The following is a 26,421-nucleotide window of genomic DNA, read 5'->3' as shown; positions in this document are numbered from 1 at the left end:
TACCCTATGCTTTTTCTCTTGAAGCCAGCTAGCTATCCATTCGCTACATGTCCCCTGACTCCGCATTCTCTGACCTTATTCATTAGTCTATTATGTGGTACCTTATCGAAGGCTTTTTGAAAATCTAGATAAATTACATCTACTACATTACCCTTGTCTATTCTCTCTGTTACCTCTTCAAAAAATTCGATGAGGCTGGTTAAGCAAGACTTTCCCTTTTGAAATCCATGCTGACTGTTCATTATTATATTTTTGGCTTATATATGTTCTTCTATTTTCTCCTTTAGTAGGGATTCCATTATTTTTCCTACCACTGATGTTAAGCTGACTGGTCTATAGTTCCCTGGAGTTGAGGACATGGACATGTTCTATCTCACTTCTTAAATATAGGTATTACATTAGCTATCCGCCAGTCCTCCAGCACTACACCTTTTTCTAATGAATTATTAAATATGTGCAGTAATGCCTCTGCTATCTCTCCCCTAGATTCTTTTTAAAATGCGCAGATGTAATTAATTTGGTTGAAATAATTGGTCCACATAAACAGAATCTGGTCCTTTCATAATTTTATAAACCTTGATCAAATCACCCCAGAATCTGCGCTTCTCTAAAGTACACAGATCCAGCTCTTTAAGTTTGCAGGCAGCCTACAAGATATCCGCGCTGTTACACCGGAAACTTTGGCCTGGATATCTGACTTAAAAGTTGATATTTAATTTGTTTTTGCTACTCCCATACAAAAGAAGAAGACTACATATTTCTAAGCTAAACATCGTTGGCCAAACATGGGGCCGTTCTTCCAAAGCACCAAGATCTGTTTGCAGTAGATAGCATCCTCTACAGTCCTAACAGGCGCACAGATCTTGGTATGATCCTCAAACTTGCAGATCATTTCCCCAACACCTACATCTAAATGATTAATGAAAATAATAAATGTTAGACCAATTTGTTGTAAAGGGACATACAAAGTACATGCAATAGTACATAGCGTTATAGCATGCTTGTCCTTATAGAAAGCATATCATCTGACGTCTGGCTGGTATATATGGGGGTAATTTTGACTGTGCGTTAATGTAAAATGGGCGATAGCTATCACCCGTTTTACACCATCGCACAAGTCAAAATTACCCCTGTATGTCTTGTATCTAACATGCAGTCATCACAATTAAGGCATCACTTTGAAGTGTCAACAGAAAAAGAAAGTTTGTTTATTCTGATTCGGAGCCAGAAACATGTCAATCTGCAAACCTCCTTCACCAACAGCAATTAACTCCAATTAGTCTCAGAATTTACAGTAGCAGACTTTATGGCCTTAAAGGGACAGGTCACTTTAAACACTGCTCATAGCAGCAGAACAATACATTCTGTGTCACCAGTATATAACATTCCTGTCGTTATTAGACAGATAGCGTCTGATTTACTGGGATTGCAATGCATACAGTAATTTCGCAACGCGAACATGTTTTAATGGCAATAACTACATGTTTCATCCTCAGACTGTGCTAAACATGCCCCCACCCCTATTTATAAGAATGGTACAGTCGTCGATTTTCCATTTTAAATGCAGATTTCATTTGGCTTCTTATTCTGAGAGTTGACTTATCCTGACCCCACTTTCTATATATCTGTGGGTGGAAACCTTTCTCTTTAGAGTTGTGCATCAAAAGATTTAGAATCAGAAAAGAGGGATTGTGCAGAGGACGATACCGGGGTAATTATATGTGTCTCTCCTGAAAAATCGTACTTACAGCTTCATTTGGATGTTTGTGGGATGATATTACGGTTTTTATCGCGGGCTGGGCTGCCTGTCGTGGTAATGCGGGGTAGGAAATTGCCCAGGTTGCTTCAAGTACCTGGAACAGAATTAGTATAATAATACGTATAGATTTCAATATTATCAGCATCTAAAAGGTTTTCATTGGCGATATTTGACATACTAACTCTGACACTGATTTTGGAGACACGACCTTGTTCCAGCCGCAGACTGGGGATGAGACTCGAGCTGCGGGGGTCGCAGAGAGCCGCAATGTCATCGGCATGGGGATGGAGATTGGGCATGGAGATTGGGCATGGGGATGGAGATTGGGCATGGGGATGGAGTTTGGGCATGGTGGAGATTGGGCATGGGGTGGAGATTGGGCATGGGGATGGAGATTGGGCATGGGGTGGAGATTGGGCATGGGGTGGAGATTGGGCATGGGGGTGGAGATTGAGTATGGGGATGGAGATTGGGCATGGGGATGGGCATGGAGATTGGGCATGGGGTGGAGATTGGGCATGGGGTGGAGATTGGGCATGGGGATGGGCATGGGGATGGAGATTGGGCATGGGGATGGAGATTGGGCATGGGGATGGAGATTGGGCATGGGGTGGCGATTGGGCATGGGGATGGAGATTGGGCATTGGGGTGGAGATTGAGTATGGGGGTGGAGATTGGGCATGGGTATGGAGATTGAGTATGGGGATGGGCATGAGGATGGAGATTGGGCATGGGGATGGAGATTGAGTATGGGGATGGGCATGAGGATGGAGATTGGGCATGGGGATGGGCATGAGGATGGAGATTGGGCATGGGGATGGAGATTGGGCATGGGGATGGAGATTGGGCATGGGTCTTCCCTTTATAATGTAAGCTGTGAAGTTTGGAGAGGGACCAAATCGGGTACCTTTTGGAAATACAAAAGATTGAAAACATACAAGATTCTGAAGGGGCTTGACAGGGTAGATGCAGAGAGGATGTTTCCCCTCATGGGGAATCTAGAACTAGGGGGTATAATTTCAGAATAAGGGGGCACCCTTTTAAAACAGAAATGAGGAGGAATTTCTTCTCTCAGAGGGTGGTGAATCTTTGGAATTCTCTTCCCCAGAGAGCTGAGGAGGCTGGGTCATTGAATATATTTAAGGTGGAGACAGATTTTTGAACGATAAGGGAGTCAAGGGTTATGGGAAGTGGAGTTGAGGCCAAGATCAGGTCAGCCATGATCTTATTAAATGACGGAGCAGGCTCAAGGGGCCAAATGACCTACTCCTGCTCCTACGTCTTATGTTCTTATACAACCACGGTGTCTCAAATGTAATATTTTTGAAACCAAGATATCTCAGATAAAGTGTTGATGCCCATCAGCAGGTTTGCAGCAAACTCCTGTTCTAAACTCACCTCTGCAACACTGGCCCTCATCGCTGTGCTTCCAGTGAACTATAGAGTGACACATTAGTAACTGGATTAACGAGGCAGGTATTGCTATACTAATATAGCAAGCACCTCGTTTTCATTAATCCTGCTTGAATAGAGAATAAATATTTCTACTTGTAAATCTGTAGTGAATTAAGTTAAGTTCTTGGCCATTGGAAATAAGTATGCAATTTGAAAATAAAAGATGAAATTGTCATCCAATGAATCTATTGAGGTCAAACCAGAAGAAGCACGTTAACTTTCATCTGCCATTGTTCTACCCAGACGTCTTACTGCAATTATATAGGGCCCTGGTGAGACCACACCTGGAGTATTGTGTACAGCTTTGGTCTCCTTATCTAAAGAAGGATATACTTGCCATAGAGGGAGTGCAACGAAGGTTCACCAGACTGATTCCTGGGATGGGGGGCTTGTCCTATGAGGAGAGGTTGAGTAGACTAGGCCTATATTCTCTAGAGTTTAGAAGAATGAGTGGTGATCTCATTGAAACATACAAAATTCTTACAGGTCTTGGCAGGGTAGATGCAGGGAGGATGTTTTCCCTGGCTGGAGAGTCTAGAACCAGGGGTCACAGTCTCAGAATAAGGGGTCGGCCATTTAGGGCTGAGATGAGGAGAAATTTCTTCACTCAGAGGGTGGTGAATCTTTGGAATTCTCTACCCCAGAGGGCTGTGGAGGCTCAGTCGTTGAGTATATTCAAGACAGAGATCAATAGATTTTTGAATATTAAAGGAATCAAGGGATATGGAGATAGTGCAGGAAAGGGGAGATGAGGTAGAAGATCAGCCATGATCTTATTGAATGGCGGAGCAGGCTCGAACGGCCAAATTGCCTACTCCTGCTCCTATTTCTTATGTTCTTATACTTGCACATCCTGTCCAACTCATTCTGTATTTTTTGAGCTGCCGACGTGCGGGTCCCTCCAGACAATTGCTTGGAGGCTGTCAGTTTCTCGCGTCTGATGACACGTTGTTTGAATGAAAATTTAAAGGGGCCATGTCCCCTTTGGAAAAAATGTCAATGTGATGGTTTGGTGCTGTAATATATAGAAAGGGGAGTTGACAGCGTCTGTTCTGAACTAAATTTAATTAATGAAATTGCTGGTCATATTATTCCAGAAAGATTTTTATGGTTTTTTGTATATATCAATTTATTATCTGACTATGAAATGAAAAAGATGCCAGATTTGTTCCAATCATTGGCTTAGTAATATTAATGCTTTTTTCTCTTAAAGGTGCTGGCTGCTGCAGGAACGGCAGCCCCAATAACTAACGCTACACCCAGGTTCAATGAGGGCTCTCTCCATGCTCTTGTTGAGGGAGTTAGGGAATGTTAGGAGCTCCTCTTCCCTGGAAACGGAAGGAGGAGGCCTTCTCAGCAAACCAAGGCAGCTTGGCTGCAAATTGCTGAGGAGGTGAGCTCGAGGTCTGTGTGCAGACGCACATGGGTTCAGTGTGGAAAAGGGTTTAATGATCTGCTGAGATCACCTAAAGTGTGGCCTCTGTGTCCTGGGAAACAGAAGTTCAAGAGTGAGGGCTCAGGGTGAATGCCATGTAGAATGCTGGTGGTGACACTGAGCGCAAACCACCATTTATTGGACAGATGATGCCTGGGGTTTTGAGACTATCGGACTTATATTCATCTCCATGTGCCAGCCACCTGTGGTTGAAGCGTAAGCTTATGCGAATCTGGCATGGATGAGTGCATCCCTTGCCTGATGACCAGCAATGTGGTCGCCTGCTGCTGGATTGGCCACATCCAGCCCCGCAAGGCATCACTCCCCGTCCTCCTCCTCGTCCTCTTCCTCGTCCTCTTCCTTGACCTCTTCATCTTCCTCCAAGGAGGCTGTGTGCTGAGCCACTTGTTCATCCGGCAGCACTAAGCCGCGCTGCTCTTCCTCCGAATCTGATGACCAGGATGAGAGGATGTAAATGGTTCCCATCCCGTTGTTATAGATTTCAGTTGAGGCGAGAAGCTTGCAAGCGCACACACAAAGTGGCCTGAAATTATTCCAATCAGTTCAAACAGCAGATGTGTGTCAGCTTGACCAGTCACAAGGTCAGTAGATGTTCAAAATCTTATCCCAAACCTACAACAACAAAGTTGTTGCATTTGAATACCAGCCATGTTACAGGAGCGCTTTTAAAGCTCTGCACCAATAATGACTACAGGTCATGTCCTCCACCAACTCGTCTCCTTGCAGCTGGACTGCTTCTGACAAGACGGGAAACAGGAGCCAGAGGCAGGAAAATGGGAAACCTCGATCAAAATAGGATGATCAAGGCAGTTAACAGGCTCTTAACTACCTGTCCCACCAGTTGGAGTCGGGTCAGTTTGGGAGCAGCTGAACAGACACTCAGGAAAATTGCGTGGGGCGGGATGGAGGCGAGTTGGGTGTCTGAAGCCATTTTTTCCAATTTTCGCAGCTGACCCGCCTCCAAACCCGCCTCCTCAGGGCTATTAAAATCGAGCCTTTCAGCTCAGTAAAGTTAGAAGAGCACTGAATTTGGGAGAAACAGCATGGAGAGACAGTATAATGTAAATAGTTCCATCTTGAGGGGGTGCAAGAACAGAGGGAGCTGGGGGTGCATATTCACAAATCTTTGAAGGTGGCAGGTCAAGTTGAGAAGGCGGTTAAGAAAGCATAGGGGATACTTGGCTTTGTAAATAGTGGCATTGAATACAAAAACAAGGAAGTCGTGCTAAACTTTTACAAATCTCTGATTAGGCCTAACCTAGAGTACTGTGTACAATTCTTGGCACCACACTTTAGGAAGGATGTCAAGGCCCTGTAGAGGGTATAGAGGAGGTTTACCAGGGATGAGGGACTTCAGTAATGTGGAGAGTTTGGAGAAGCTGGGATTGTTATCCTTAGAGCAGAGAAGGTTAAGGGGAGACCTAATAGAGGTATTCAAAATTATCTGGGGTTTTGATAGAGCAAGTAGGGAGAAACTACTTCCTCTGGCAAGTGGGTCGGCAACTAGAGGTCATAGATTTTTTTTTTAATGGCTAAAGCACTAGAGGGGAAATGAGGAGAAATTTCTTCACACAGAGGGTTGTTATGATCTGGAGCGTACTGCTTGAAAGGGTGGTGGAAGCAGATTCCATAGGAACTTTCAAAAGGCACTTCTACTTGAAGAGGACTAATTTGTAGGGTTATGGGGAAAAAGCTGGGGTGTGGGACTAACCTGGATAGCTCCTTCACACGTCAGGCGTAATGGGCTGAATGGCCTCCTTCTGTGCTGTAAGATTCTATGATTTTATGAATTGCCGGCCAGAAAGAAATTTGCATGTAACCTGCCCTTTCAATTCAGCACACTTTCTGTGCCAATTGGGCACCTTTTCACCCAGCACACAGGAATGTTGGATCACCCCTCTGATCTATTAGATACCTGCTCATTACACTAGTCTCCTTCATTTGAGTAGATATTCAAATATAGCATGTGCTACAATGCTGAATGGTAAGGCAGGGAGCTTATCCATCTGTGCGGACTTGACCACATGAATAGACCCTTGCTGGGGGTTAATTCCCTACACATTACATGGTAGGATGTAATCCATTTATGTTGATGCTATCCTCAATAGTCAAGATCTATCTTAAGAGTCAGAAAGATAGTTTATAAAACTGGATGTATTGTGTATTATGTGAATATTTATTTTCTTTTCAGAGATCCAATGATTCCGTCTTTTACATTCTTCAATATGGAAGAACTTGAACGACTTAAAACCAGTTACAACACTGGTGGATTAGAAGCAGTTATACCAGAGATAAAGAATAAATTAGATGACTTGGATAATGCACAACTTAATATTGCGGTTACAGGTGAAATAGGTTCAGGGAAATCCACCTTTATCACTGCTATGATAGGTCTTGAGATAAGGGACGAGGTAAGAGTTGGTAATGAAGAAACCAGTAAGGAGCCAATCGTATATCCCCATCCTACTCTGCCTAATGTTCAATTCTGGGAACTTCCAGCAATAGATTCTTGTAATCTACAACTGAGCGATTACCTAAAAATGGTAAATGTTGAACGATATGACTTGTTCATCATTGTGTCAGACTGTCGATTCAAAGGAAATGATGGGGAGTTTGCCAAAGCGATTCAACAGGAGGGCAAACGGTTCTATTTTGTTCAGTCTAAAACTGACAATGACCTCCCTCCATTGGAAATGGAAGGTGCAGCTTTTAACAAAGAATTACAAAAAATCAGGATGGACTGTGTCAGCAACTTAGAAGACGTGGGGATTACAGCACCAGCTGTTTTTCTGATTTCAAGTTTTCACCAGAATAAATATGATTTATCTGCTCTAAAGGACACCCTTGCAAACAATCTGCAAAATATTAAGAAGATTGCTTTCTTGCTCTCTCTCCCGAATATAACTTCAAAAATTATAGAACAGAAAAGGAAAATGTTAGAGAAAAGAATTTGGATGACTGCAACACTTGCTGGAGCGGTGGGCGCAGTGCCAGTTCCAGGCTTGTCCTTTGCCACTGGTATTGGGTTGCTGGTTGCAGGACTGGTGTACCTCTGGCACCATCTAAATCTACGTGATAAGTGTTTGCAAAGGCTGGCTGCCACAGCTGGTAAACCCTTGACAGTTCTGCAAACTGAAATTCAGTCGCCAGGTAAAATATCCCGAGCACTTATCAGAATACTGTTAGGCATCACCGCTGTTGCCTGCACAATAGCTGAGGTCAAGCTTAACGTCACACCGCTGATTGTTTCTGTCTTTGGAGCAGTGTCGTCCTTTTGTTTCACCGCCATGCTACTGAAGGATTCGCTAAACGAACGTGTGAAAACCACAGAAAGGGCGGTGAAGACTGCATTTGAGACAGATGAAATTTATCGATAACCTATTAGTTCACTTCGTATCCAGTCCTATACTGTAGCCTGGGTTCCCTCAGCTTTTGGCTTAATTAAAAATTATTCATGCAGAACCTTATCAAAACCTTTCTGAAAGCTTTGGTAAACTATATTGTGGCAAATTCTATTGGCTACTTTAGCTGTAACGTTCTCAGAGAAGTCATGGCGCTTTGTCAGGTATTTAGAAGGAAGATTGTGGGGTGTGTTTCTGTAGTTTCCCGATATGTGTCCCTGGCAGGTGAGGCTCCACACCAGGAGCGTGCTTTCTGAAAATGAGCCCTGATCTTTCCCTCCTAAACACATGTTGACTCTTTCTTGACAGGACATTTTTATACAGGCACTCCTCCAGCCTACCAGTTAGAATGGTTTCCATTAATTTGCTTAAATAAAGCTAACAAGCTTAGTTGCCCTTTGTTTCAACCAACAGCACTGAAAAAAACAGATTATGTGGTCAGATTATCACATTGCTGTTTGTGGGGCCTTGCTGTGCGCCAATTGGCTGTTGCATTTACTACATCACAACAGTGACTACACTCCCAAAGTACTCAATTGGCTGTAAAGTGCTTTGGGATGTCCTGAGGTCATGAAATTCACAATATAAATGCAAGCCTTTCTTTTTTCTCTTGTATAAAGGTATATTAAAGTACTTCAGTGCTATGTTACATCATCTATATAAATTGTTTAGATAAATAGGTATATAAAAGCATTTAAAGTTAATTGAAAGAAAACAATTTGAATACATGGATTGAAGTATATTGATGTACTAATGCAATTGAGTGTTCTTCGTGTATTAATTTCTTACTCTCATGGGTTGTTTGAGATAAGGAGACGAGAGTGAGAGGGAAAATTGGAAAGTGCACTCAGCCACAATTGTCACATGCTTCACAGTGGCTGGTTGCTGTGCAATATTGTTGGAGACTTGCCAACAGGTTACCTGCTGTTTTTTGGTCACGGGATACTACATAGTGCAAGGAAATCTGGAGGAGGAAGATAACATCAAGTGTGAGTGGGAACTTAACATTTATTTAATAACTAGATAATAGCATACAAATTCTCTCTATGAAAGCTGCCATAGATCAATCAGGACAGTATAAAATGGGCTGTTAATTTGCATGAAAATAGCTTGCATTTGTCTGAAAGATCGATTATAAGCATTCTCAAACCCATTGGCAGCAGTGTTGTGAATTTTATCTTTGGGTTTGAATGTGGCTACAAAGATCCAGATATTGGTATTTATGAATATGTCATAGAGTCATAGAGTTATACAGCACGGATAGAGGCCCTTCGGCCCATCGTGTCCACGCCGGCCATCACGCCCTGTCTAATCTAATCCCATATTCCAGCATTTGGTCCGTAGCCTTGTATGCTATGGCATTTCAAGTGCTCATCCAAATGCGTCTTGAATGTCCCAAATCAACATTTTAAATTTGTATTCAGTGCATGAGAAAGAAGTCTCAAGATCAGAAGATAGTAGATGAAGGCCATTCGACCCTGGTCAACTCATCAGCCAGAAAGAACTTACAGTCTGCTCCATTGCATCATTCGTCTCTTAAATAATTCCAGGGTTTTCACTTGCACAGCGCTGTCTGAAAGTCCATTGATCACTCTATGGGGTAGATTTTGACTTTGTGAGATAGTGTAAAACAGGTGATAGTGAATCTACAGCCCATTTTACATCTCTCCCCAGTTTTATTTCTATTGAAGTCAAAATATGCCCCTTTGTGTGAAAAGGAACAAACTGATATCTGTCCTAAATCTGCCTTTTAAAATTCACCTTATACTTTGTTAGAAGTCTGCTACAGTACCGTCAAACACGTTGCATGTTTTGAAATAAATTTATTTATTCCATTGGTACATTCTATTCCCTGTTTTCTTCTGCTCTTGTGTTCTTCTTCACTGTTATTGTCAGGGATTGTATCGATATACTGTTACCCAGCAAGCTGCCAAATAGACAATAGGGATTATTCAGATGCTGCACTACCACAGAGTCATCTACCAGCTCCATAACTGAACTACCAGAGACAATACAGATGCTGCACTGCTTGGAGCCATCAATCACCTTCTTTACTGGACAACTAGTGACTATATAGCAGTAGAGAGATCAATGTAAAATAAACAGAATTTTCAATAAACTTTGTAACTTCATCTAAATGTATTGTTATGAGCTTGATCTGTCTACTGACACCTGTACTGCTCTTAAATGTTGGATTCAGCAGAAAGATTGTACATGCCAACACCATCCCTGGAGCACATTTTCAGCATGTTTAACCGGGCTGATTTGAGGATAGCGCTACTATCCATTGTAAGGGCAAAATCCAGGTGTACTCATAGAAATTATAGCACCTTTAATGTAGAAAAGGACCTACGGTGCTTTACAGAGGGTGGAAGAAATGGACACCAATCCATGGGGAGAAATTAGGAAGAGTGGCTGAAAGCTCGGTTGAAAACATGGGTTTTAAGAACGTTTTGTAATGGTGCAGAGGGAAGTGGGCAGGTGGAAGGGTCTAGGGAAGGAGTTCTAGAGAATAGGGTCCATGTGGCTGAAGGCCACATTTTGAGATGAAGAATGAGGAGAGGCAATCGGAACTACCTGGTACAATTTTAAAGGGGGTGCAGGAACAGAGAGACCTGAGGATGTTTGTACACAAATCCATGAAGGTGGCAGGACAAGTTGAGAAAGCTGTTAAAAAACCATATGGGATCCTTTCCTTTATTAATAGAGGAATAGAAAAGCAAGGAAGTTATGCTAAACCTTTATAAAACACTGGTTAGGCCTCAGGTAGAGGTTCAGTTCTGGGCACTGCACTTTAGGAAGGATGTCAAGGCCTTGGAGAGGGTGCAGAAGAGATTTACTAGAATGGTACCAGGGATGAGGGACTTCAGTTATGTGGTGAGACTGGAGAAGCTGGGATTGTTCTCCTTAGAGCAGAGAAGGTTAAGAGGAGATTTGATAGAGGTGTTCAAAATCATGAAGGGTTTTGATAGAGTAAATAAGGAGGAATTGTTTCCAGTGACAGAAGGGTCAATAACCAGAGGACACAGATTTAAGGTGATTGGCAAAAGAACCAGAGGCGACATGAGGAAACATTTTTTTACACAGCGAGTTGTTGTGATCTGGAATGCACTGCATGAAAGAATGGTGGAAGCAGATTCAACAGTAACTTTCAAAAGAGAATTGGATAAATACTTGAAGGGGAAGAATTTACAGGACTATGGGGAAAGAACAGCTGAGTGAAATTAATTGGATAGCTCTATCAAAGAGCTAGTACAGATATGATGGGCTGAATGGCCTCCTGTGCTATATGATTCTATGATTCTATGAAGGCTATGCCACCAATGGAGGGGTAAAGGAAGGGTGGGGTGCACAAAAGGCTAGAATCAGAGGAACAAAGGATGGAGGAGGTTACAGTAATAGGGTGGGGCGAGGCCATGGAGGGATGTGAAGATGAGAATGAAGATTTTAAATTGAATGTATTGGGTGACAGGGGGCCAGTGTAGGTCAGCAAAGACAGGGGTGACAAGGACTCAGTGAAAGACAGCATGTGGGTGCCAGAGTTTTGGAGGGAAAGGATGTGAGGTCAGGAAGGAGGACACTGGAAAAATTGAGTAGAGGTGACAAAGAAGCAATGATGTAGAGGTAGAAATAAATGGTCATGGCAATGAATAGGATGCAGGGTTTGAGGCTCAGCTCTGGTTAAAAAGATTTTGCACAGAACGCATGAACAAATGGCAAGGGAGTGGACTTTATGGTGGCAGCCAAAATCAATGGCTTCAGCCTTCTCTGAGTTCAGTTGGATAGAATTTGAACTTAGCCATGACTTGGCGTCAGACAGGCAGCCTGGCAGCACGGAGGTGTTTGAGGGGCCAAGGAATGGTGGTGGAGAGGTAGAGCTGAGTATCTTCAGCATACAGATGGAAGCTGGCCCCATGCCTATGGAAGATGTCACCAACATTACCCTACGTCATTTGGAGACCAGTGAAAGGTTGCAGGGAACACAGAGCGATTTGTCAATGGATAAACAAAGGGTGAGGAAACTTGGACAGAAGGCCTGGGAAAGTGAAGCCACAACGCTGCTGCAACTTTGTTTAGGTTCTGCATTAACAAGAAAAAAATGATAAGGAAAGGAAGGCCAATGGATATAGGAATTATATTGTTTTTGAACTCTATCGATTTCTTTTTTCAGTTTGGGAGCTATTTACTTGCTACTCGAGTCACCGCACATACCTGAAAATGCAGAAAGGGTCCTGGAATATTAAGTTTACCATCTGTTTATAAAACTAGGAATGCTTGGAGCTGGGGCCTCAGTAAACACATAATAATATTCCCTTCCTCTTTGTTTTTTATCTACTTATCTCTGATTCTACAGCCCCCTTTCCATCTCTGTACCTTTTGTGCTTCTTACCCTCCACAGGAATTTAAAATAACTGTCCAAGTTGTGAAGGGCAGTGTACTCTTCTGGTTTTGGGTGGTTAAACAAATAATCTGTAACTAATAAAACTTTAAATAAAACTTAACAACTTAAATTAAAATTTGATTAGCCGGGGTGATGATGCACTCCAGTCACCGCGGCGCCCACTGGTTGCGGAAGGCCTCGAGTGTGCTCCATCTCCAGGGCCACCCGGGCGCGAACATGGCCGCGGAAGAGAGGCAAGCAGTCAGGCCAAACGACCCCCCTCGACCGCCCGCTGCCTGGACCAGTTGATGGCCACTTCGGCCAGGCCCAGGAGCAGTCCTACGAGGAGGTCCCCTGACCCACCCGCTCCCCTCCGCACCGGTTGACCAAAGATCAGGAGTGTGGGACTGAAGTGCAGCCAAAAATCGAGGAGCAGCCCCTTCAAATAATGAAAGAGGGGCTGCAACCTCTCACATTCTGTGTATACATGGAAAACAGACTCCTCCAGGCCGCTTAAAGGCAGGCGGCCTGGGAGTCTGTGAACCTGTTTAAAACTTTATTGCACGGGACTGCTCTGTGCATCACCCTCCAGGCCAAGTCCCCAATAGATAAAGGGAGGACTCCCGTGTAGAGAGCCCCCCATTGGGGACCCCCGCCTCTGCCGGACGGCAAGATGGTGCGCCAAGGCGTGTCTGGATGGCAGATGAAGATGGCAAAGTGGAGAGTGTGCAGGAGCAGCCTGTACAGGAAACCCCTCTGTGCAGAATGAAAGGGCACAGAGGGCATTTCCCCGAGACGGCTTGAAGGGCAGTGTAAGGAGAAGAGGAATGCTGGTTTTCAGTATCCTGACAAGTATATGCCGAGGATTCAATAGGGTAGATGCAGGGAAACTATTCGTTCTGGTGGAGGAATCCAGAAAAAGGGGACACAATCTTAAAATTGGAGCTAAGCCACTCAGGAGTGAAGGTAAGAAACACTTTTTCACACAAAGAGTAGTGGAAATCTGGAACTCACTCCCACAAAAAGCCATGGATACTGAGTCAATTGAAATTTTCAAGACTGAGGTCGATAGATTTTTGTTGGGTGAGGGTATCTAGAGATATGATTCAATAGCGGATAAATGGAGTTGATGTACATGATCTAATTGAATGGCTTGAGGGGTTGAATGGCCTACTCGTGTTCCTATGTTCCTAATTCTGGATTTTATCTACAGTTGACATTAGCACCGACAGGCAAATGGTACGTTGTCAGTAAATATCTTCTGCCTTTCACAGAGGCTTATTTTCTACCCTTTTCTCATGCCTCTGCGAAGCCAGCTTAAACACAAGTTTTAGGCAGGTAAAGACTGGGTCAGTTGCCTGATCAGAAGATAAGATTTAATTTTTTTTGCACCTCAGTTGTTCACCACCTCTCCCACTATTCACCCTCTGATCACCTCTCCTAGGCCTCTGCATCTGATCACCTCTCCCAGGCCCTAGTTTCTGATCATCTCTCCCAGGCCCTAGTCTCTCATCACCTCTCCCAGGCCCTAGTTTCTGATCATCTCTCCCAGGCCCTAGTCTCTCATCACCTCTCCCAGGCCCTAGTTTCTGATCATCTCTCCCAGGCCCTAGTCTCTCATCACCTCTCCCAGGCCCTAGTCTCTGATCACCTCTCCCAGGCCCTAGTCTCTGATCACCTCTCCCAGGCCCTAGTCTCTCATCACCTCTCCCAGGCCCTAGTCTCTGATCACCTCTCCCAGGCCCTAGTCTCTGATCACCTCTCACAGGCCCTAGTCTCTGATCACCTCTCCCAGGCCCTAGTCTCTCATCACCTCTCCCAGGCCCTAGTCTCTGATCACCTCTCCCAGGCCCTAGTCTCTGATCACCTCTCCCAGGCCCTAGTCTCTCATCACCTCTCCCAGGCCCTAGTCTCTGATCACCTCTCCCAGGCCCTAGTCTCTGATCACCTCTCCCAGGCCCTAGTCTCTGATCACCTCTCCCAGGCCCTAGTCTCTGATCACCTCTCCCAGGCCCTAGTCTCTGATCACCTCTCCCAGGCCCTAGTCTCTCATCACCTCTCCCAGGCCCCGGTCTGTGATAACCTCTCCCAGGCCCTAGTCTCTCATCACCTCTCCCAGGCCCCGGTCTGTGATCACCTCTCCCAGGCCCTAGTCTCTGATCACCTCTCCCAGGCCCTAGTCTCTGATCACCTCTCCCAGGCCCTAGTCTCTCATCACCTCTCCCAGGCCCTAGTCTCTCATCACCTCTCCCAGGCCCTAGTCTCTGATCACCTTGAAGGGATAATTACTAGTCATAGCCCTTTTCGGGCTACCCCAGATCAGACATATTCCCCAGAGGTTCACCTTCAACTAAAGTTAGAGATAGCCAAATTCTATAAGACGCTTAATTGGGTCTAAAGGTCCAGGCTATCTCTCTCTAAAGGAAAGGAATGACTTGAAGATGTTACTGTCTTCCAGATAGCACTTTTAATAAGTTTAACTAGACTGTAACCTTCCGGATATTATGAGGGTCCGGAATACTCCCCCAGAACTCTGTAACTCCTCACCAAAGAATGTACAGAGATTGAGTTCGCGAGTTTGATACAGAAATACTATTTGAGACAATTCTAAAAATATATAGATTTATTAAAGAACTGACATGCAGTTAACAGCTGGTGAGTCAATCGCAACTTTAACAGTTCAAAATACAAACAGCTTACATTTCTTATTCTCAGAGATCCTTATTCTCAAATCTTAACTTCATTACATTTTTACATTTCTTATTATTCTTAATCCAGGATATCCACCAAAATCAAATAATTTTGATCCCTGAGACTCAAAGAGTTAAAGACTTACAAAGTCTGCCTCTGAAGTTAAGAATCGCTTGCCCCTTCCAGCGACTTCTGACTTCCTATCTGAAAGTTTCATATTTTATACCCTTTTTGCGGTGGTATATTCTTTGAAGTTTCTTGCTGATGTAAGCTAATTATCTCTAGTCATTCTTTCTGTTGATTTCTTTCTAATCTTACTGTCAGTTCAGCTGTTAACTTTCAGAATCCTATCTGCTGCATAGGTGTTCAAAAACTTATCATAAAAAATGGTTATAACAGATTTATCTCTTTGATGCCATTCTTACAAAGGTCTTCAATTCAATTCTTAATATCACCTTAACTGGTTATGAGCAGACATTGGGCAGGATTTTCATTGGGCTGTGGAGGCAGGATTGGAGGCGTGTGGGGGGTTAAAATCTCAAAATCGGGGGGCACGATCCCATCCCGCCTCCATGCCAGTTTCAAAGGAGGCGGGTACCCGACCAGCACTGGGACCCACCTCCCCGAGGTGGGAAGGGGATTAGTGCCAATTAACTGCCTGTTAACAGGTAGTTAACAGGCAGTTTTTAGCCTAATCCCTATTTTTAATGTTGAAGTGTAGGATTCCCGATGGCTCAAAACCACGTCAAGTTAGAGGAGGCGGACCGTCGGGATGAAGGACTTGGAGGGGTCGAGATGTCTGGTGTTCAGGTGAGTGATGGGTGCATGAGTGCAAAGGTAAGTGTGTTTGATGTGTGTAAAGTGTTTAAATAAGTTTTACATACCTTTACTTCCCTTTACAGCCTTCCTTCCTTCAGGTCTCGGGAGTCCCTCATCTCACCGGCACAGAAAGCAGAATGGCTGTGAGCTGTCAAAAATTGCAGCATTCAGCTTTCTGTTCCGGGGAGATCTCTAAATCATCATGAGAGGAAGGAATTAACTTAGAGTACAGATTGTCAGTGTTTGACAGCTTCAAACAGCTGTGAAACGCTAATATTTCATCTGTCAAAAGGTCTTGACAGATGAAATATCAATCTGTGACATCACCTGTTGCCGGGTGGTCCTTAATTGGCCTGCTGAGCCCGCTGGGTGGGCTCAACAAGGTCAATCAAGTCAAAATCGCATGGGTTGGTTAGAACTCGATGGAGGCGGGACTACAACCCCGAAAGTTGTAGTCCCGCCTCCTACTCGACTCCTCAATGAAAATCCAGCCCATTGTGTCACCTAACTGTTCCATTTTCAATACAAAAACCATGTGATTGCTTGGTGTCATCTATTGATATCATATTTACAAAGCCTTCTGTTTGTACCTTTTACAACATGTAAATCAAAAACACCAACTAGGGTGTTCTATGCATTTATTATTTACTTCAACTGGTTGTATTACAGACATCTGTCTCCTTGTTCTAAGTTTAACATAAAACTATCTTACGGCAGGTATTTCTTTTAGTTGATGTCATGTTTTCAAAGGCACATGGTTTTTTAATGTTCTGTGCTTCTGTCCAAAGTGTTGGTTTATAATACTTAACTTGGGCATTGCTATTGTGTTTCTTCCAATGTTCAGACATAGAGGAACCTCCAACCTGCTGTTTCAACAGGGCTATTGTCTTAATATTAATCGACCAATTCCCATTTCAAAAGCTTGTATGGTGTTTACAACTTTTGTGTCAAACAACCCTTCATCTTATCTCAGAAGCCTGCAGTCTGTTTACAGCCTGTGTTTTTGAGGCTTTTAGATTTTTAAACCCAGTTTTCATGTTTTAATAAAGTCAGAATTCTGTTCATAGGATGGTGTATCTTTCTGAAATTTGGCTATACCTTTACAACCTCTCCCAAGCCCTAATCTCTGATCATCTCTCCCAAGCCCTAGTCTCTGATCACCTCTCCCAAGCCCTAATCTCTGATCACCTCTTCCAGGCCCTAATCTCTGATCACCTCTCCCAGGCCCTAGTCTCTGATCGCCTCTCCTGGGCACCAGTCTCTGATCACCTCTCCCAGGCCCCAGCCTCTGACCACCTCTCCCAGGCCCTAGTCTCTGATCATCTCTCCCAGGCCCCAGTCTGTGATCACCCCTCCCAGGCCCCAGGCTCTGATCACCTCTCCCAGGCCCCAGTCTGTGATCACCTCTCCCAGGCCCCAGTCTGTGATCACCTCTCCCAGGCCCTTGTCTCTGATCACCTCTCTGTGATGAAATATTCCATTCATCACTGCCTGTGACTGTGGTCGGTTTCAGTGTCATTTCCCTTCCCCCAGTCCTCATTGTATTGTTTATTGGAATGTGCTGGAATGTGCTGTGTGTAGGGCTCCGCCCATACCTGGCCCCTTTTGTAAGCTAGCTCAGTCTGGCCTCAGTCTCCAGAAGGAAGGTACCTCTCTCTCTTACGTGTTACTTTCTAAGTTAATAAAAGCCTTGTTTTGTTTCGCTAACATCGAGTCTCGGAATTATTGAGGCACATCAATTTTATTAACTTATTTTTCAACACTATGGATCAACTCCTGAAACCCGAACGTTTGGATTTGGATCAACATGCTCCGGACACATCAGCATGCTTCGGACACTGGTTTGAGTGTATGGAATTCTTCCTGGACAATTCCGCAGCCGTCAAAGACGCTACGGACGCTGCGAGGATGAGACTCGGAATTCTGCGGAATTGGGTAAGCCACCGGGTTTACCCCCTCATCCAAGATGCCGATACGTACCTGGCCGCCTGCGACATCTTAAAGGCGCATTACCAGCAGCCTACGAATGAGGTGTATGCTAGGCATCTGCTGGCTACTCGCGCACAGCGACCTGGGGAATCGGTGGAGGAGTTCCTAAGCACCCTGAAAATGCTTGGCAAAGACTGCAAGTGCCGAGATGTAAAAGCCGCAGTGTACACTGACGAGCTTGTTCGCGATGCCTTCATCACAGGCCTCAGCTCCACTTACATCCGGCAAAGACTGCTGGAAAAAACGGGGTTGGACCTGAAACAGGCTGCGGACACCGCGCGATCCCTGGATGTGGCCCAGAGAAACTCGGACGCCTACTCTTCGGCCCGCGCCGCCCACGCCGCCACGTGTGCACCAAGGGTGCCGCCATCTTGGAAGGCATCTTCCCCGCCCGGCAGCCCGACACCGGCGGGGCCCCGCTCTCCCCCCAGAAGCCCTACGACAGCCGTGACGCGTCAGGGACCCAACTGCTACTTCTGCGGGCAGCCAAAACACACCAGAAACCTGTGCCCGGCGAAAGGCACCACCTGCTTTAAGTGCGGTAAGAAGGGGCACTTCGGGAAGGTGTGCAGAGGGAACCCCGCCGGAAAACCAACCGCCGGAAAACCCGCCACCGCCGCGTGTGCGCCGTGGGAGCGGCCATCTTGGACGCCATCTTGCCCGACCTCGTGGGGTCCGCCATCTTATGAGCAGACAGCGTGGACGCCATCTTGTATCGATCAGGGCCCTACAGTGGCATCGGTCACAGTGGACCAGACCAGGCCGCACCCGCTATCCAAATCAATGGTGGACATCGAGGTAAACGGGTGCCGGGTTAAATGTTTAATTGACAGTGGAAGCACGGAGAGTTTTATCCACCCTGAACTGGCACAACAACTCTCCCTAAAGGTGGTCCCTGCTCAGGGTACCATCTCTATGGCTGATAAAACCCAGACATCGACCATTCTGGGTTACTGCACGGTACAATTGGGCGTTAACGGAACTGTATACGATAATTTTAAAGTATTAATCATGAAGAACCTATGTGCGAGCGTGATCTTGGGCCTGGATTTCCAGTGCAACCACCAAAGCATCACGCTCAAGTACGGTGGGTCCCAGCCGCCCCTCACAGTGTGCGGTCTGGCTACCCTGAAGGTAAAGCCGCCTTCGCTATTCGCGAACCTTACCCCTAACTGCCGGCCAATAGCGACCAAAAGCAGGAGGTACAGCTGGGAGGACAGGCGGTTTATCGCGACCGAGGTAGACAGGCTCCTGAAAGAGCGCATTATTGAACGCAGCAACAGCCCGTGGCGCGCCCAAGTGGTAGTGGTAAGGGGTAGCGAGAAGAAATGGATGGTGATCGACTATAGTCAAACGATCAACAGGTACACCCAACTAGACGCCTACCCGCTACCCCGCATATCAGAAATGGTGAACCAAATCGCCCAATACCGGGTGTTCTCCACCATCGACCTCAAGTCAGCGTACCACCAGCTCCCTATCAGACCAGAGGACCGCCCATACACCGCCTTCGAGGTGAACGGACGCCTCTACCAATTCCTCAGAGTCCCCTTTGGGGTGACGAATGGGGTCTCGGTCTTTCAGAGGGAGATGGACCGCATGGTCGATGACCACCACTTGCAGGCAACCTTCCCCTACCTCGACAACGTCACCATCTGCGGCCACAATCAGCAGGATCACGACTCGAACCTCGAGAGGTTCCTGGAAACCGCACAAAAACTCAACCTCACCTACAACGAGGACAAGTGCGTTTTCAACACCACGCGCCTCTGCATACTAGGCAGCGTGGTGGAGAATGGGGAAATCGGACCAGACCCCGACCGATTGTGCCCCCTACGGGAGCTGCCCCTGCCCAACACTCCCAAAGCCCTGAAAAGGTGCCTGGGGTTATTTTCTTATTATTCCCAATGGGTCCCCAACTACTCCGACAAAGCCCGCCCCCTCTTGAAAGCATCCTCTTTTCCGCTCTCTGCTGAGGCCCACGCCGCCTTCAAAAGCATTAAGCAGGATATTGAGAAGGCCACGCTACAGGCAGTGGATGAGAACACTCCATTTCAAGTGGAAAGTGATGCGTCTGACTTCGCCTTGGCGGCCACCCTCAACCAGGCGGGGCGGCCCGTAGCGTTCTTCTCGAGGACCCTCCAAGGGCCCGAGATCAGACACTCCTCCGTGGAAAAGGAGGCCCAAGCCATCGTGGAGGCAGTGTGCCACTGGCGCCACTACCTAGCCGGCAAACGCTTCACCCTACTTACCGACCAGCGGTCGGTAGCGTTTATGTTCAATAATAAACAGAGGGGGAAGATTAAAAATGATAAGATTCTTAGGTGGCGGATCGAGCTCTCCACCTTCGAGTACGACATCATTTACCGGCCAGGGGCCCTTAACGAATCCCCTGACGCCCTCTCACGAGGGATGTGTGCCAGCGCCACCGGGGATCAGCTACAGACCCTCCACAACGACCTCTGCCACCCAGGGGTCATGCGGCTGTTCCACTTCATAAAGTCCCGTAACTTACCCTACTCGATTGAGGAAGTTCGGTCTCTGACCAGGAACTGCCGCACTTGCGCTGAGTGCAAGCCTCGGTTCTACCGCCCAGATAGAGCCCACTTAATCAAAGCTACACGGCCCTTTGAGCGGCTCAGCTTAGATTTCAAGGGCCCCCTCCCGTCCGTCGACCGCAATGTTTACTTCCTGAACATTGTGGACGAATACTCCCGGTTCCCATTCGCCTTCCCCTGCCCAGACATGACCAGCGCCACGGTCATTAAATGCCTCAACAGCCTGTTCTGCCTGTTCGGTATGCCGAGCTACATCCATACGGATAGGGCGGCGTCCTTCATGAGTGAAGAGCTACGCCAGTACATGCTGTTCAAGGGGATCGCCACGAGCCGTACCACCAGCTACAACCCCCGGGGTAACGGCCAAGTGGAGCGAGAGAACGGGACAGTATGGAAAGCAGTCACTCTAGCTCTAAGGACCAAGGGCCTCCCTATCTCCCGCTGGCAGGAAGTCCTCTCGGATGTGCTCCATTCGATACGGTCGCTATTGTGTACGGCCACTAATGCCACGCCTCATGAACGAATGTTTGTCTTTCCCCGGAAATCCACCTCAGGCGTATCCATGCCGTCATGGCTCTCCACCCCAGGTCCGGTACTCGTGCAAAGGCATGTGAGGGGCCACAAGACGGACCCTCTCGTGGAGCCAGTACACCTACTCCACGCCAACCCCCAATACGCATATGTCCGGCACGCCGACGGAAGGGAGGACACCGTGTCCATAAAAGACGTCGCCCCAGCCGGCATCGACAACAACCGCGGCAATAGCAGCAACAACGATCACAGCAACTCTTACCCACCCACTACTCTTTCATCACCCCCGGAAGAACATCGACCAACGGCACCCCCACCAACTACCCCTTCAACAACCCTGGCGGCACCCCCGGCAGAGACCCAGGAGGCTACCGGGGACACCCAGCCGACACCCGCGGCACCACAACAGCCACGTCGGTCGCAGAGGACTATCAAACCCCCAAACAGACTAAATCTATAGAAGGGGTGAATGTGATGAAATATTCCATTCATCACTGCCTGTGACTGTGGTCGGTTTCAGTGTCATTTCCCTTCCCCCAGTCCTCATTGTATTGTTTATTGGAATGTGCTGGAATGTGCTGTGTGTAGGGCTCCGCCCATACCTGGCCCCTTTTGTAAGCTAGCTCAGTCTGGCCTCAGTCTCCAGAAGGAAGATACCTCTCTCTCTTACGTGTTACTTTCTAAGTTAATAAAAGCCTTGTTTTGTTTCGCTAACATCGAGTCTCGGAATTATTGAGGCACATCACTCTCCAGGCCCCAGTCTGTGATCACCTCTCCCAGGCCCCAGTCTGTGATCACCTCTCCCAGGCCCTAGTCTCTGATCACCTCTCCAGGCCCCAGTCTCTGATCACCTCTCCCAGGCCCCAGTCTGTGATCACCTCTCCCAGGCCCCAGTCTGTGATCACCTCTCCCAGGCCCCAGCCTCTGATCACCTCTCCCAGGCCCCGGTCTGTGATCACCTCTCCCAGGCCCCGGTCTGTGATCACCTCTCCCAGGCCCCAGGCTCTGATCACCTCTCCCAGGCCCCAGCCTCTGATCACCTCTCCCAGGCCCTAGTCTCTGATCACCTCTCCCAGGCCCCAGCCTCTGATCACCTCTCCCAGGCCCTAGTCTCTGATCACCTCTCCCAGGCCCTAGTCTCTGATCACCTCTCCAGGCCCCGGTCTGTGATCACCTCTCCCAGGCCCCAGCCTCTGATCACCTCTCCCAGGCTCTAGTCTCTGATCACCTCTCCCAGGCCCTAGTCTCTGATCACCTCTCCAGGCCCCGGTCTGTGATCACCTCTCCCAGGCCCCAGTCTGTGATCACCTCTCCCAGGCCCCAGCCTCTGATCACCTCTCCCAGGCTCTAGTCTCTGATCACCTCTCCCAGGCCCTAGTCTCTGACCACCTCTCCAGGCCCCGGTCTGTGATCACCTCTCCCAGGCCCCAGTCTGTGATCACCTCTCGAGGCCCCAGTCTCTGATCACCTCTCCCAGGCCCCAGTCTCTGATCACCTCTCCCAGGCTCTAGTCTCTGATCACCTCTCCCAAGTTTCTGCTTCTGCTACTTTAGTTGTGGTTTACAGAATTAGTTGACAAAGTCCTTTGATCTTCCCCCTAGTGCTGTTCTTATCTCATTCCTAATTTTGAATTTTGCTTTTACGTTTATATCACATAAGTGAAAATGTAGCACTGTGAATGTATTCAGGTTCTGTTAACAAAGTGGAAATACTTACTGCAGTATGCTCCCTGGTTTCACCATGAAAGGACTGTTATCATCTTTATATATTTGTGACCCGTCAAAGAAAAACCTGAAAACCAAGAAAAAAAAGTGCCAACAGAACTGTAACTCAGTTGAGATGGGCAGCGTAAGGGAATTGCACGACCACATTGTGCTCTGGAAGTCCTGCTGCGTTAGTATCTCCACCCAGCAGGATGTTACTGCAGCTCCTTCACATTGTCAGGCTCAGCAAGGCCTCCAAGCTGGCTCTCTCGATGATGCCATTGTCCTTTACCTCTTTTAAATGCAAAAATTGAAAACAAATCAACACCGATAGTCAAGAGGATTTTAAAGACAAATCATTGCCATTGAGGGTAATAGAAATGGAATCACTTGGCTTGGAAGAGCTGGTTGATATTTGATTGTGACATGTTTTGGTAATATTATGCAGAAATAGCCTGATGGTGTCCTTTGCAATGTGAAATATGTCAATGCATTTCAGATGAATCAGTGTGCTGCATTCTTATAAACAGAGTTCCAATGCTTGATTAACAACACTGCACGGGTGACAATGGCCCTTAAAGTTGTTCCCAGTCCATTGCATCTTGTTTGATTTTTATATGGGTAGGAGTGAAGCTCTATTGAGGTATCTTCTGAGTACTGAAAATAAGTATTTTAACAGGAGCTGTCTCATGGGGGTTATAGGCAGGGCTACTGTTTTAATGACTGGAGAAGTTAAGTTCTATTGTCGTCCATGGAATCCAGGATTATTACTGGTGTTTTGAGAATTGTATTCCACAACTCCATTGTGTAGAATTAGGGCCACCCATTGGTTCTTCAATTTCCTCACCAGCCATGCCTCTCCCTACCTTTGTAACCTCCTCTAGCTGTGTATTCTTGTCCACGTCCTCCACTCCTCCAACTCTGGCCTTGATCATCTTGGCCCCGCACACTAAAACTCCACCCCAACTCCTTTGTCTTGCTACATCTCTCACTACCTTCAAAATCTTCCTTAAAACCAACCTGTTTAACATCACCTTTAGCCACCTTCCCAATTACTCATCCTATTCCTACTTGGATCTGACCTCAAATGTTTTACTGTGTTCCACTTGCGCATCCCTAATTTTCCTCGCTCCACCATTGGTGGCGTTGCCTACAGCTGCCTGGGCTCTAAGCTGTGGAATTCTCTCCCTAAACCGCTCCACCTATCTCTACTCCTTTAAGACGCTCCTTAAAACCTTTGACCAAGCTTTTGGTCACATCTCCTAATATCTCCTTATGTAGTTTGGTGTAAAATTTTGTTTGATAACACTCCTATGAAGCGCCGTGGGATATTTTACTACGTTAAAGGCGTTATAAAAATGTAAGTTGTTGTTGCTGTCATGCTAAAGGTGCTACATGAATGCAAGTTGTTGTTGGCTGATAAGTCAAATTCGTTTGTCATTAGATAGGATTTTCTGGGATTCTTGCTGTTGTTTTGGGATCACAGTCAGTGGATTTAATTAGTTCTCTGAAAATCACAAACCAGTGGCCTTGATTGCAGGCTGTGAAATGACCACGAGTTATATGTAGTGCTGCTAACAGTTTGCAGTGGTTACTGAGTGATCAGTGCAGTTTTATAAAATATACACTATGGGGCACTCTGTCACCACATTAGCTGCCGAAGCTTAATTTCCCTCCACTGTGCGTTTCTGCACCACAGCAGTGCATGGACACTTCGACTGCTTTGGTTTATGGGCTGTCAAGCAATTGTTTTGTTTGGGCATCCAACACTGTCAACCAAAAAGGGATTTCAGTTGTCAATCTTCCCTCCTTTCCCTCAGCCCCCGACTCCATTTACTACTGGGCTATATATATCTTTCTCTTTGTTTGTCAATAATGTAATACGGGATTTCTGTTTGCTCCAGGGCTGACCTCTATCACACAGTTTGTTCTTTTGCTGTTCATATCCTTTGTCCCTCCGTTTCCAAGTTCAGGTGGAATGCAGGACATAATTATTGCAGCAACAAAAGCAGTGAAGCCAGGTCTTTGCTGGTTTGCAGCACAGTTGCCATCCTTGCTGTTGTGTCGGTACCTTTCTACCTAGACACAATTTAGGACTCAGAACTCAGAGATTCAAACATGAAGTGCTTTATTGGAAGGAAAGGAAGTTCTGGCAAGTTCCGAACAAAGAGAGCTAAACTTAACAGAGAACACCCAACCATTTATCTCCTGTGACAGCGCCACCACAGGTGGGAGGAGAACACACAATAGAACACACAATACACAACATTTCCTCCCCTCTTAAATGGAAGGTCCACATTATTCCTCAACAGGTAAGTTACTTTCAATGCACTCAACGAACCTAGGGTAGAGGTAGACTGCCTCAACCCCTGACTTTACCCTGGGGTTTATTCTGCCCCAGTCTTGTGGGTAAGTCACTAAGCCTACAGATCCAAGTGTCTTGGAGGCTGCCGCTCTCTGACAGGATACCGGCGGTCATCGCTGGCTTCCACAGCAGTAGGCATTGACACAGGCCTGGATGGAGAAGGTGCCTGTGTCAGTCGAAAGTCAGGAGTTTGCACAGGTGGAACAGTCTCTTTGACTTCCTGTGTTGGAGAAGAGCACTGTGGCAAAGGATGCTGGTTTGCGGTATCATCCGGAAACAGTTCAGGCCAACCAGCCGTTGGAGCCTCTGTAGCTGTCTCTGCTCCTAGCAACAGTTGACCTGTGTGTCTTCTCCAGACGACGTCCTCAGCAGTCTCAACCGTGTAAGACACAGGGCCCGTCTGCGCGATCACTGTAGCAGGAACCCATTTTGGTCCAGTGTTGTAGTTTCGAGCTAGGACGTGCTCTCCCGGATGAAACCGTCTCTCCTTGGCTCTTTTCTCTCTCTTTTCAACTTGAGCTTGTTGTTGACAATGGACAACCTGTTCTGCCCTTGGAGGTTTGAGTAAGTCAAAACTTGTCCGCAACTGCCTCTTCATCATGAGCGAAGCGGGGGAAGTTTTGGTTGTGGCATGCGGCTCGTTCCTGTAGGACAACAGGAAACTGTTCAGACGTTGGTGGATTGAGCCCTGACCTTGCGATGCCTTCAAGGCGTGCTTCAAAGTTTGCACAAACCTTTCTGCCTGGCCGTTAGTAGAGGGTTGATAGGGCGCAGACCTGATGTGTTGGACACCATTCACATGCAGGAAGGTTGCAAACTCCTGTGATACAAATTGTGGACCGTTGTCACTTACGAGTTGTTCCAGTGAGCCATAACGGCTGAACATCTCACCAAGTTTCTCAATTGTTTTCTCTGCCGTGGTAGACCTCATCACAGCGACCTCCGGCCACTTGCTACGAGCGTCCACAACCACCATAAACATCTTCTCTTCGAAAGGACCGGCGAAGTCCTCATGTACTCGCTGCCACACTTCTGCAGGCCAATCCCAGGGGTGTAGGGTTGCCAGCTGTGGAACATTCCGGACCCTTTGACATGGGGAACATGTTTTGGCTTTCTCCTCAATATTCCCATCGAGACCTGGCCACCAGAAGTAGCTTCTTGCCATTTCCTTCATCTGAACCATCCCACTGTGGCCTGTATGAAGTTGTTGCAGTATAGGTTCCCTCAGAGGTGGCGGAATGATGACACGGCGTCCCCAAAGAAGACAACCTGCCTGGACGGAGAGCTCATTTCTTTTTGAAACGTAAGGTTTC

The 26,421-nt window shown here is 46.7% G+C and overlaps 2 protein-coding genes across 2 annotated transcripts in view; both read left to right on the top strand.

The window, feature by feature from the left end:
- Nucleotides 1-1,591: 1,591 nt before the first annotated feature.
- LOC147110572 (interferon-inducible GTPase 5-like) lies at nt 1,592-10,185 on the top strand. Its single transcript, XM_086002264.1, has 2 exons — nt 1,592-1,711; nt 6,862-10,185. Exon 2 carries the CDS (start codon nt 6,869-6,871, stop codon nt 8,045-8,047), a length of 1,179 nt encoding a protein of 392 aa, XP_085858390.1. The 5' UTR covers nt 1,592-1,711; nt 6,862-6,868; the 3' UTR covers nt 8,048-10,185.
- Nucleotides 10,186-11,823: 1,638 nt separating this feature from the next.
- The window catches only part of galr2b (galanin receptor 2b), a 137,640-nt gene continuing 123,042 nt past the window's right edge, over nt 11,824-26,421 (top strand). Inside the window, exon 1 of the mRNA XM_086002242.1 lies at nt 11,824-12,084. Coding sequence (XP_085858368.1) covers nt 11,824-12,084 — 261 coding nt within the window. The remainder of the gene's footprint in view (nt 12,085-26,421) is intronic.

The sequence above is a fragment of the Somniosus microcephalus genome, chromosome 11 (assembly GCF_052327205.1).
Source record: "Somniosus microcephalus isolate GS21.2 chromosome 11, FLI_Smic_1.0, whole genome shotgun sequence".
In the NCBI taxonomy this organism is placed as follows: Eukaryota; Metazoa; Chordata; class Chondrichthyes; order Squaliformes; family Somniosidae; genus Somniosus; species Somniosus microcephalus.
This window is presented reverse-complemented; position numbering and strand designations above follow the sequence as displayed.